The sequence below is a fragment of the Sus scrofa genome, chromosome 14 (genome assembly GCF_054392235.1).
Source record: "Sus scrofa isolate SSC_HxYL_T2T_F1_AM1 chromosome 14, Sscrofa_HxYL_maternal_Yorkshire_Landrace_v2.0, whole genome shotgun sequence".
NCBI lineage: Eukaryota > Metazoa > Chordata > Mammalia > Artiodactyla > Suidae > Sus > Sus scrofa.
The window spans coordinates 138,586,698-138,600,101 of NC_139396.1; the positions used below are offsets into that span (position 1 = coordinate 138,586,698).

Below are 13,404 nucleotides of genomic sequence, written 5' to 3' on the forward strand. Positions count from 1 at the left end.
ACATTTTTGTGTAGCCAGTCTCCAGAACTCTTTCCATCTGGTAAATCTATGCTCCTTAAACAACTCTTCATTCTCTGTTTCCCCCCACCCCTGGCAACCCTTCCTCTTCTTTCTGATTCTAGGAATTTGACTGTTCTTGATACCACATATAAGTGGAAATCATATAGTGTTTGTCTTTTTTGACTGGATCATTTCACTTAACATAATTTCCTTGCATTTAATCCATGTTGTAGCATGTGTCAAGATTTCCTTCTTTTATAAGACTAAATAATATTCCATTGTAATGTATATACCACATTTAGTTTATCTATTTTTCCATCAATGGACACTTGGGTTGTTTCCACCTTTTGGCTATTGGGGATAATGCTATTATGAACATGGATGTACAAATATCTCTTCAAGAACCTGCTTTCAATTCTTTGGGGTATAGATACAGATGTGAAAATGCTGATATGTAATTCTATATTTTATTTTTTTTTTGGAGGAACTTCTATACTGTTTCCCATAAGAGCTGCACCAAAAATGCAACGGTCCCACCAATAATGCAAAAGAGATACAATTTCTCTAAATCATCACTAAATATATACTATATAATTTTTGGAAAAAATGTATATTTAAGTCCTTTGCCCATTTTTTAAATTAAGTTTTTTGTTTGTTTTTGTTGTTGTTTTTGTGCTTTTTAATTTTTTTTTTCATGATTGGCCTCAATGACTATTGCTTTCCTGGTGATGCTTGAGTTAAATTCTGAAGGACAAGGAGAAATATGCTTAATATAATGAGTTAGGGTGGAAAGGTGAGAGTCTAATCTTGGTAAAGAGAATAACATGTACAATGGAAATAAGTGAAAGAGACATGCATATAAACATAGATATGCATTGAAGTTTTATCTAAAAATGTATATGTAGTTATATATATTTCTCATAATAGGATATATATGTATATGTGAGTGTGTGTATATATATATATATATGTATGTATATGAACACACACACACACTCAAATATTGTAACAAGATTACTCTAATAGCACCACTATTGACATTTTGGGCTAGGTAATTATTTGTTGTCTCATGCTGTCCTGTGTTCCATACTTGTTTAGTGGTATTTATTCCTGGTCTCTCCCCACTAGCTGACAGTTACTCTCTTCCTTGTCCCCAGTTGTGACAATTAAAATGTCTCCAGGGTGGGAAGAATGGATGAAATTGGTGAAGAAGATCAGAGGTCTACAGTTCCAGCTTTAAAATAAATAAGTCATGGGGGATGTAATGTTTACGTAGTGTATGTAATCAATAACATTGTAACAATTTTGTATGGTAACAGGATGGTATTTGGTCTTATTGTGGCGATCATTTCAAATTGTATAAAAATATGAATCACCATGTTATGTGCCCAAAACCAATATAATATTATATATTAATTATAGCTCAATGGAAAAAAAATTGTTTCCATACACTGCTAAATCTTCCCTGGGGCCAACCCTTTTCCAGCCAGCTGTAACCTCTGCTATAAGGTGAGTTGTTAGGTAGAGATATAAATGGATAGATAGATAGATAGATAGATAGATAGAAAGATAAACAGAAAGATAGATGGATGGGGGGGTAAATAATGGTGTATTGTAATATCGTGATTAAGAGCCTCATCTCTAACAGGCTTTATTTGTGTATAAGTCAATATCCGGCAACATATTGATTATGTCAGTAGGTTTAGGTTTTAGCCTAATATGCTTTGTGAGCTCGTATTGATATTATTGCTATTTCTTAACTGAGCACCAACTGTGCTAAGGGTCTCCCATTAGGACTCAATTATAGAGTAAATTATAGTATTTCTCCTTTTCTATTCAGAGGAAGTCTACTTCAATTCAGAGACTGTTTTCAAAGCATTGAACTACAATTTGTTTTGTTTGCATTTCTGGATCTCTGGCAGAGTGAGAGGCTGAGAAACCTATAGGTTTCACCCCATTTTATAGATTGCACACAGGAGAAAGAGAGAGCATGGCGATTGAATAAAGTAACATGATCATTAATTTTACAATTTGGGTATTACAGGACTTGCCCAGCAGCAGGAAAGTGGGCATTCTGGTAAAATTTCTGGGTAGGATTTGGACATCCCCAATATTAATTTTGACTGGTTTAGACACAAATAAACTTAGAGTCTTTTGAAAACCTAAATTGCTGGAAGCAGAGCCCCTGCCTGATTCCTAACTTCTACCTGTGTCCTTTGTAATTTGCAACCCTCCATTAAAATTAGGAACACAATTACTCAGTGTTTCTGTGGATTTCCTGCAAAAAGAATTACAAGTTTAAAAAATATCACACCATTTTTATGTCAATAAACTCTACAACTTGTCCATCTCTAATATGTCACAGAGAAAATTCATGTACAGTGAAAGGCCAAGTCCATAGACACAAGTTGTATGAGGTTCTTAGCCCTAAGGCAGTAGTGTGTTTAGTTCCTTCAAGGGCTAAAGCCTCCCATTAAAAGAAGTGAGACTGGCCATTCAAAGTGCACTTGTGGTTAGTGGATTAACGATTACCTACTGATTGGTGTTCATTTTGGTGGTGTTGATATTTGGTGGTGTGTTTTTCTTAAAATTTTACTGGGAGTGTAAAATGAATGTAAAATAAGTATGAAATGTAGTTGTGTTCTCCTTTCATTTTTTTAAAAATGGTAATAATAAAATACATAACATGAGATATACCCTTTTATCAAACCCTTCCAGTTATGCAGTGCAGAATTATTAGCTATAAGCACATCTCTAGAACTTGATCATCTTGCATGCCTGAAACTTTACACCCACTGAACTGCGTCTCCTCTTTACCCCCATTACCCATCCCTTTTGTTTTATCTATAAAACTCAGGTATGATGGGGACTAAGAGAGAGGCAAATAATCCCCAAATCTCCAGCCTGCTGGCCTCTATTCAGACTTTAGTTGTGCTCTTATCATGGGTGATTTATAGATAAAGGTTAATGCTTATTTAGCACATATGGCCCTGTGCTAAGCTCCTTAATCATTATCTCACTTAACCCTATCAACATTGAGATACAACATTAGATACAATTATTATCTGCTTTTCTCATAGATGAGAGTACTGATGGAAAAATTGAATAATATTCTCATGTTTACACATAAAGCAGCAGACTGAATATTTAAATTCAAGACACCTGCCCCCAGAGCCTATAGCCTTAATAACTCTGCTCCAGCATATTTGAAAGACCTCTTTCTCTTCTAGCAGATGGGTATACCCACTGCAGATCTTGTGCCAGGGCAAACTGGATAAAGAATCAAAGGAAAATGAAGCAAAAGCAAAATAAAACAAACAAACAAAAATCTCCAGTGGGAACACCTTCTTTTTCATATTATCAAAATCACATAAATGCAGAATCTACAGATGTCTAAACAGGCATTGCCATAGGCTTTATACAAATATACCTGCCATTAAAGATTGAAAGGCAAGGGTTGTAAACTTCTTTGTATCTGTAGGCATCAAACTGTCATAATTATATCAAGAGTCACATGCCTATTTTATAAGTTTAGTCCACAAACACATTTAATGTGAGGATACTTTTAAAATCATAATCTGATTTTAAACATTTTAAGGAAAGGTGTGCACATTCCATTTTCCCACAGTGCTTACCACTCCTTGTTTTGCTTTATCAGCCTTGCTCATTTTATTTACCTGCTTTGCCCTTTTAGGCCCTGGTGTTTGCGATCCCTGCTCCCCACTAACAATCTGGGTGGGCCTGGGATGATTTTTTTTAATATATGTAGTTGTGGAAATAGATTTGTAGCTTCATATACAAAATGATATTTTACTTTGAGACTTGACTTCTGCTAAGACTTTTCTTCCTCCCTCCCTTCCTTCCTTTCTTTTGCTCTAACATTCTATTTCCCCTTTGGATTTCTAGTCAATTAATTCTTCATGTCCTCTTGGCCAAAGGTGTCTATATGTCAGGGGCTTTCTTGAAACTGCTTTTTTATGTAGATTTCTTAGAAATGCTTAAAAAAAGAATGAAGAGCTGCTTCTCTGACTTCCATTTGTCCCTTGGTAAAGATTGCAAAGGGCTGAGGTTTCAAGGTCCAGATAAGAGTTAGTATGCATGTGCGTAGTGGGAGGTGCTGGCATTTGAGTCAATCAGAGGATGTAATAGGCAAGTTGCTGTCCTTCTCTGAGCCTCAGTTTCTCTACCTATAAAATGAAAGTAATGATGTGTCCTATAATTTTGTTTATGGGGTAAAATTCTCTATAAAGTGCCAAGCGCACATTAGAAATCCAAAACATGTAGGTTTCTACTTCCCTCCTTCTATTCTTCTCAGACACTAGGATTGAATACAGACACTGTCAGTGATATCAAAGTATATAAAAGGATTTCTGATGAGACTGTCAGAGAAAGGTGGCAATAAAAATGTACTTTGCCAAAAAAAGCTCCCTAAAACCCACACACAATGTCAATACCCTTGTATATAAGTGCATTTCTATATATGTGCATGCATATATATGTCACAGCTGTATATGTGTAACTGTGTGTGTGCACATATATATGCAGCATTTGTGTGCAGATTAATATGTGCATGCAAATATGGAGTATGTGTACAGGAAGAAACAGGGCTGCAAGAAGAGAGGACATTGCACTAGATATTTGATGGTAACCTTTATTTGGTATATTGTAACTCATGGTATATAAAATAAAGTTCATTTATGATGTTGGTCTTATCTTCTAATTAAAATCATAGGCATGAAGCTTCTTTATACCTGCATAAAATAAGCAGTTTAATTTCTCTGCACCAGGGGAGAAATGATTTCATTGCCTGTTATGTAGCCCATCAGTACATGGTGGGAAGCAAGAGAGGGTGGGTATGAAAGCCCCCTTATTTCCCAGTATATTTGTTCTTGCAGACTCTACAAGGGGCATGGATGCATCTTCTGAGGTTTTCTTAAGGGCAGCAGGGGGTGCTTTTACCAGTTGTCCCTACCCTTCACTGTGCCAAGGGAGGAGAAAGTTGTTCTGTCTATGAATAACCCATCTAAGAGCTTTTCCCCTAGATTATTCATGCATGAATAAAAAAAAAAAAACTATACTGCATCCATTTCTCAAAAATGTGCTGATAACTAGTAATAACTTATTTCAATGAAGCCAAAGCAAATATTTGAAAAAAAGAAAGTAAGCTTGCCTTGGAAGCTGTAAAGGAATAAAAGAGGAAAAGGACTATAAATCTTAGTAGTTAAAGGCATTGAATTTGTTTTATGTTTACTTTATAATATTAATGTATGCTATGGGTAAATTTTTAAAATCCTTTTATTCAAAAGTTTTATTGTATAAGATATGGACTTTTTTTTTTTTTTTTGGCTTTCCATGGTATTTTGGGCCCTGTGATGCAGACCATGTGTAGCAGTAGCCCTGACAATTGGGGGCATTACAGGCCAAGACAGGAAATCTTACAGGAGGGAACCAACTCATTTGCTCATTCAGCCATTCAGCAAACATTAGGAACTCAAAAAAGTTGAGTTGAGTCAGGTAATAAAGGTCAAAAACTCTGTGCTGCTACTGAAACCAAAAACATACACAGGGAGATACTATGTCATGTTACTTTAAGAATTTTAGGATGTAGGAAGATAAAAAATAAGCCATTGAATGTTTTAAGTTATGAAAATGTCAGAATCAGATTTTATTACTGGATGATTATTTTGGCCACAATATGCAAAGTGGATTGGAGGGGACAGGACTAAAGCTGTGAGATTGGCCTGGGCTGTCTCCCAGGAATCCCGTATAGAGATGGTCACATTCTGGGCTAAGGCAGTCACAAGGGGGCATGGAGAGAATGGATCTGATTTCAGAGTTAATTAGGAGGTAAAATGCACAGAGATTGGAGCCTGATTGTAGGAGTTGAATGGAGAAGTGGAGTTGGGGATGGATCTCAGGCTTCAGGCTTCAGGCTTCACGTGGATATTGGTGGAAACACTCACTAAACCAGGGAACACTAGGGGAGGAATAAGACTTGGCCGAAGTTCACAGTGGGGCATGTTGAGCTGGATGTGTGGCTGGACATCCACATAGATGAAGGTACTAGGAATCTGAGTTTTCAAGTCTGAAACTGAGAGGAGACCTCAGACTGACGTTTAATGTATGTGTTGTTCCCAGAAAGGTGGTAATGACAAAAAAAAAAAAAAAAAAAAAAAAAAAGTAAGAGTGGAAGAGGTTGAACAGTGTGTTGAGTGAAAAGAGGAGAGGGTCAAAACTGAGGGTTGAAAAATGGCCATATAAGGATAATCTGAGAGAACAGAGTATTCAAAAGAGATAGAAAGGGAAACCAGATGAGATGGTATTCCACAAGCCCCTGGAAGAAAATGCTTCCAGAAGGATGGAATTGCCAGTGCTAACAAAGACTGCTAAGAGTTTAACTGTCTTAGTGTCTATTGGATTTAAATGCTGGAAGGTCACTCACGCCTTCAGTGAGACCAGTGCTACTGAGGTCCTACGAGTAGAAGTCAAATTGCACAGACTGGTAGGACTTTTAAATCCCAAGAGGTAGATGGTCATCATCGCTACCAGTTGTCAAGAAAATGCGTTACACCAAGTGTTCAGAGCCAGTTTTAATATTGTCGGAGTCAGTTATTGTTGAGGAAACCAAGGCCTCTAGTAGTTAAGTAACTCTCCAAGGTAACCACATGACAATAGAAGTGTTGAGACCTGAATCTGCTGTCTCAGATACCAAAGACTTTCCACTACACCACTTTGTCCCTTTGGCTTGGGGATGACAAACTTTCTTGAGCAGCAGCATTTGTCCCAAAGACCTTTGGGGATATGTGCTATGGGAACTATCTAGAGCAAAGGGATCATAAAACGACTTAAATCAATTAAGTCACTAAGACGATTCAGAAAGAACAAAACAAACAGTGGGATTTTTTTCATGACTAAAGAGTGGTAAGGGCAAGGGAGTGTTGGAGAGTGATATGGAGAATTGATGGAGGGAAGATGAGGAGAGGGAGGTGAGATTTTCCCAAGGACAGGAGACAGAAGACCATAAGCATAAACTCCCAGTGTTTAAAAGTACAAATGAAAAATCAAGAATAAAAGTATTTAAAGGTGGACATAAAAAAAAAAATGAAGACTCATTTGTATACAGACCTAACCTTGCACAATATTTTGGCTCCATTCAGCAATGAAGGACTCAATCACCAAAAAAAAAAAAAAAAAAAAAAATGTATATTATATTTTATTGAGAGGCCAAGGCCAATATTATATTTTACTGAGAGGCCCAGATGCCCCTCTCTGTGCTCTGATACACATGTAGAGAAGACTTTGTATTTAGGCTTTCATTTCTTGTATTTAGTCTCTCCTGCTAACTCTGTCTATATTTCCTCCTCTCTTCTTTCTTTAGATCATGCTTCTCAGTGATCCTGAGATGGAAAGTAGCATATTGATCAGCTCAGATGAAGGGGCGACTTATCAGAAATACCGGCTCACTTTCTATATCCAGAGTCTGCTCTTTCACCCCAAGCAAGAGGACTGGGTGCTGGCCTACAGTCTGGATCAAAAGGTGAACAAATACTGCTTTCATTTGCATCTTGTCACCCAGGTACCACCTGGTGAAAAGCACTTGTTTACTCAATCCAAATGTTGGAGCGGATTCAATGACATTGCATCCTTCCAACCAAGTTGATTGTGTCTAAGCAACTGTTTCCTTTTTAACACTTTAGTTTCAAACATATGCAGGCAGATGTATTTCATTTATGGACAGCATTATCATTTCATAGGTTTAAGATAGTTTTCTCTATGACTGTACTCATTTGACTTTTAAAATAACCCTCTGCTGTAAGTAGGATATGTGTATTCATAATAATTTTATGGAGACTGTAGAAAACAAAGGTGTAGAAAAGCAAAGGTGCTTGTTCAAACTCATCCAAGTAGCTAAGGAGCCAGGGGTTGGATGCATCTTGTCAGACTCTGAGTCTAGACATATTCCATCATACCATGCTGCCTAGAATTGGAATATACCATTGTTCTCAGTTTAGCAAAAGGAGAGAAACCTCAAACAAGTCACTTTTGTTTTTTTCTAAAAGTACATCTAAGATAGAGTGGCCCAATAAGGCCTTCCCTTTGAGCTTCAGATCTATATGTCCAGCTGTGCACTTGAATTTGTCCCCTGCATGTCTCAGAAGCCTCTTGATTCAACGCATTCCTAAAATGAACTCCTGATCTCCCACCAGCAGAGCTGGTTCTCTTCCAGTATTTTGTGTGCATTTAGTTGCAAAAAGTCAGAAACCTAGGAGGTATCCTTAATACTTCCTATCATCTGTGTTCATGCTATAACCTGAACAATATATTTCCCAAATGTAGATCTTACCATTTGATTTCATGCCTTTGTTTACACTCCTTCAACATTTTCTCGCTGCTAACAGAAAAAAAAATAAGACCTAAGTCCTCAGTGGGGTCCATTAGCACCTACTTGGTCTTGTCCCTCCTTCTCTCTCCTGACCCATTGCTGCTACTTCCTTTTAATAGCATCCTTTCAGTCCCCACCCCTCTGTCCCCCTTGCTCCCTTTTCTGGGCCTGGGATCATCTTCCCTAAAGTAAATCTCATCACTGTCAGATTTCAGATCTAGCACCACTTTTTTCAGAACATCTTCCCCAAACTTCCTGACCATGCCCCTTGATATTTTTTTCTCATGGCACTGTGCACCTTCCTTTCTGAGTACCTGCCACAGTTGAAATTGCCCATTGATTTAATGTGAATTTGGGATTACCTATATTTCTCACTAGATTGCAAGCTCCAGGAAGGCAGTAGCAACCGTCCCTATGACAGTACCTGGTACTTCATAAAGATCAGTGGATATGCGATAAGCAAATGAGTTAGTGGATGAATGCATAGGTACCACAGTAAGGAGCCCTATTTTATAGTTGATCAATTTAAGAGAAGCAACTTCAGATTATTCTTCTGCTTTATTTCCTGCTTCCTCCAGAACCTTAGTACAATGCTTGATAACCAACTATTATGTAACAGTGTTGTGAAATCAATCATTGAAAGGAAATAGATAATTATGAGCACTGTCCTGCATAGAGAGGTCAACAGGATAACCTTGGTTGAAACACCTTCTTCTCCCTGTTCTCTCTTAAGTCCGGAAACACTTGATCCTAAGTACATATTTGAATATATAATTTTAAGTGTATATGTCTGTGTGTGTGTGTGTGTGTGTGTGTGTGTGTGTGAGATGTCAGCACCTTTAAACAATAATTTCAACATAACCTTTATATCTGTCATTAGTGGAGCCTCATGGTGGGAACCAGGCGCTAAATTCAATCCCCTAAGGACACCCACATGACATTTGCAGAGCAAAAGCCATTGCAAATACTTTTCTTCCATGGCATCAAGTGGATATTGTATGAAAGACTTAGCCAAATGTCAGGTAGTCTGTGAGTTTAGATGCTTAATATAGCCAGGAATTTTGAAGATAATGTTGAAAAATAAATAAATCGTTTGGGTGTCGTTGAATGGCTGCATGGTAATTTATTTAGACAAAACAGAACTCCTAAACCATGTTTTTAACTTATGCAGAGACAAACTAGGTTAGTGGCATCAGGCATCTCATGCCAAGAGGTTGATAAACCAAATACAATATGTCTTGTGTGTATACAGAAGAAATATTCTTTTTCTCCAACTCCACAACCCCAAGAACATCCACAGTATTGCTCACAAAACACCCTTGTGGATACTATACATTTGAGATACTTTCAAACTTGGTGGTTGCTTTTTCACCTGGTAAAAATAGTAGGACACGTGGCAGTAGGTGCTGATGGGTTTTCCTAATCACAGGGCACATTTCCGGGTATATTATTCCTTAAGTTCTCTTTCTTGTTGGCTTCTTTTGTGTAAAGTGCCTGAATGTTCTTTAGGCCCATAAAGTTTCTAACTGGAGCCCTGCTGCTCTTTTAAATAAATGGTGTGAGGAGGCAGATGATACCCTTGGCAACATTTGTAGAGATGCTATAAAACATCTTGCTCCAGTCATTCAGGTTGTGGCAGAGTTTTTTTCTTTATTTTGGGCTAATTTACTGTTTTAGAGTCAAGAAGGGGGATGCTACAGAACAGCAGATGAAGATGCAGGGGAGGTTGAGATTGATAGACAAATATCTTCTTTCAGACTGCATCTTTCTCTGATGTGCCTGTATTGAGGTGGTGGTTTCTTCTAGAGAAAATGAAAAGTGCTTCTTATTAAGGTAACTGCAGCCTCAAAGGGAGATGTTTGTGGTGAGAAGGGAATCGATGTTTCCCATTATTGTGCCTTTGATGAAATGCACTAGCAATTTCTTTAGAATCGGTAAGGCTATCTCATTATGTTGTATGTATCACAAAAGACCTAATTGAATGATATTTTAAAAGGACAATATCCAGTTGCTCTACTCTCCAAATTGCTCTCCCAAAGCTGCATGAGTCTTTCCAGGAGATCTCACTGGGTAAAGGCACTGCTGGAGAATTAAGAAAACACCTTCTGGATAGAACAAAATTGTATCTAGACATTGAAAGATAATGCTGTGTTCACTGAGATGCTGGATGGCAGGTTGTGAATCAACTGGGAACTGTGGCTCCTCTGTACCGGAGAGGGCCAGATTGTGGGTGAAAATGATCCAAGCCTTCCAGTTTCCAAAGCTGTGAAGAAGTGTAGAGCTAGGGGTAAATGTACCTTGCACTTGACCTTGTTGGAGGATCATGCTTGTCCATTTCAGATTGTCCTGATCTAGCAAAGTCCTTGCTGTGTCCTGTTCAGTGTGACTTGGGCCTTTGACCAAGTCCTTCTATCCTGGCTGTCTTGTAAGTCCTGCCAACTCCTGTGCCAGCTCCTCCTCTGCCTTACAGATTCTCCTGCCATCTTGAATTTTAATACTGAATGACTCATACTTAGTAAAGACAAGAGATTCTTTCTTGAGTGGAAGAATCTTGAAGATGTTTTTGGAGTCCCCGTTGTGGCTCAATGGGTTAAGAACTAGACTAGTGTCCGTGAGGATGTGGGTTTTATCCCTGGTCTCACTCAGTGGGTTAAGGATCTGGCGTTGCTGCAAGCTGTGGCCTAGGTTGCAATGTGCCTTGGATCCCATGTTGCTGTGGCTGTGGTGTAGGCTGGCAGCTGCAGCTTAGATTCAATATCTAACCCAGGAACTTTCATATGCTGCAGGTATGGCCCTAAAAAAATGTAAAGAAAGAAAGAGAGAAAGGAAGGGAGGAAGGAAGGAAGAAAGAAGGAACAGAATCTTGAAGACATTTTATAAGGATAGTTCAGATTTAAAAAAAAAAAGCTGAAATAATAAGTTATGGTTGATCAAATTGGAAATAATGAAAGAAAAGCTACTCTTCTCCTCTCTTTTCAGAACCTAAGTGCTAGAACATCTTTTGAGAGCTGTGTATTTATGTTACTTAAGAGGCAGGATTCTCTTTTGCTTCCATCAGGCTATTTCCTCACTGATGACTGAAACAGCTCACTGTATGAGGTTTTGAATTAGTTGAAGGTCTCAGTAATCTTATTTAAACTAAGAATTTTGGAAACAGTTTGAGTTAGGTTTTGAGGACATTGCAGTCCTCTAAAGGAGTAGGTGCTGTTCCTATAGCTATAGAAAGCTGGGTGTTTAAGTATCCCTCATTTTGACAAGATATTCTGTATAGCTTTTAAAAAATGGGTACATGCTTATGTATTCACAGATGTATACATTCTGGACAGGGGCCTTCTGTGGAGATAGGGAATTGAACAGGGTTGTTTTTCTGCACGAGGGGTAGAATGCAGTGCTCTCTATTACCATTTATCTTCTCAGCAAAATGAAACTTTAACAAATCTAAATGGCTTTGGCAATCAGAAACGAGGATCTCAATGAGACTTCAGACGCCATTATTTTTCAGATGCTTCTGGGCTTGACTGGTCTAGAATTGCCCATAAATTCATTGTGAAAACCACCTTCTGAAAAACAAGCACACATAATGAAGGGTTGCTGTTATGGTAGTGGGGAGGAAGGTAAGTGTGCAGCAATGAGTTTTTTGTTGTTGCTGTTGTTTGTTTGATCACTGGCTACCCTACAAGTTCAATAGTAGTTGACAGAGTGACAAGCTGGTTAAGAGGCTGATGCAGTTTTAAGCATGACCACTGGAAAAATAGGGCCGGAGGTGGAGGAGAGGGTGGTCATTCCATGCGTGTTTTTTTTTTTTTATTCTGATTGGCCCCTACCTGAGACTGCCACACACCATCAGGACACTGGTGAATTGGTAAGTCTCTGGTGTGTAGAGGGCCTGAAAATTCAAAAGGAAGTTTAAACTTGTGTTTCTGGAATGTTGGATACAAATGAAGCTAGTCCTTTCATTTATATTCTCATGTAAACCCTCAGATTAGAAATGTAATTGTACTCAGAGCCTCCAGGATTAGCAGGTGATAACTTTCCTCAGTAGCCACTGATAGAAACAGGCTTTGTGGCTCCCACCTGGGGAGGATAAAGCCACTGGGGATTGAACTAAGGATGGCCATGGTTTTAAAACCTATTCCCTATTGAATGAGTAAACATTAAGGGTACTTTTTATTTAAAGAAAAACATTGCATTTTCATTAAGTCCTCTTCCATGCTTAAAACGTCATTTGCACATCATTTAAGAGAAACAAAAATCCATAGTGCCATTCACCTATGCTGAGCTCACACTGCTCTTACAGATATCTCCTGGGTACAGTAGACATTTGCCATTTCTATCACCATAGAAACAATTTCCATGAGGCCCCTTTCCTGAAGGTGAAAACAAAGTGCCTCCTTCTTGACCACTCACCCTGGTCTGATAGTACCCGGCCTTTTAGAGTCAGGGTCAGACTTTAAAACATGTTAAATCAAAGAGTAGTATACATACAGAAAAATGCACATATCATGAACATTGAAATTTTCTTTCTTTTTTTTGCTTTATAGGGATGTACCTGTGGCATATGGAAGGTCCCAGGCTAGGGGTTGAATTGGAGCTATAGGTGCTAGCCTACACCACAGCAACAGCAACAAGGGACCTAAACCACATCTGTGACCTATACTACAGCTCACAGTAATGACAGATCCCCAATCCACTGATCGAGACCAGGGATTGAACCCATATCTTCATGGATACTAGTACGATTCATTTCTGCTGCAGCACAACAGAAACTCCATGAAAATTGAATTTTTATAAACTGAATACACCTGTGGAACCAGCACCTTTATCAAGAAACACAAAACGACTGGCATCCCAGAATCCCCCTTGTGCACTTTTTCAGCCGTTAACTCCCACCCCCAGTGGGTCCACTCTTAATATGATCATTTTTAACTTCATGCAGATGATTTATTGTGGGCTAACCTAGTGAAGAAATAAACACAAGATGAATTCTTTGGAAGAAAGGTTGGCAGATAGCAAGTAAGGTA

General features: G+C 38.4%; 1 protein-coding gene across 8 annotated transcripts in view; it reads left to right on the forward strand.

Annotated features, from left to right (window-relative positions):
* Positions 1–13,404, forward strand: part of SORCS3 (sortilin related VPS10 domain containing receptor 3) — a 612,545-nt gene that overhangs the window by 312,936 nt on the left and 286,205 nt on the right. For 6 of the 8 annotated variants that reach the window (XM_021072812.2, XM_021072813.2, XM_084993363.1 and 3 more), the window contains one exon: positions 7,379–7,537. The exons of the other annotated variants lie outside the window; for them this stretch is intronic. In XM_021072812.2, coding sequence (XP_020928471.1) covers positions 7,379–7,537 — 159 coding nt within the window. The remainder of the gene's footprint in view (positions 1–7,378; positions 7,538–13,404) is intronic. 8 annotated transcript variants of the gene reach the window in all.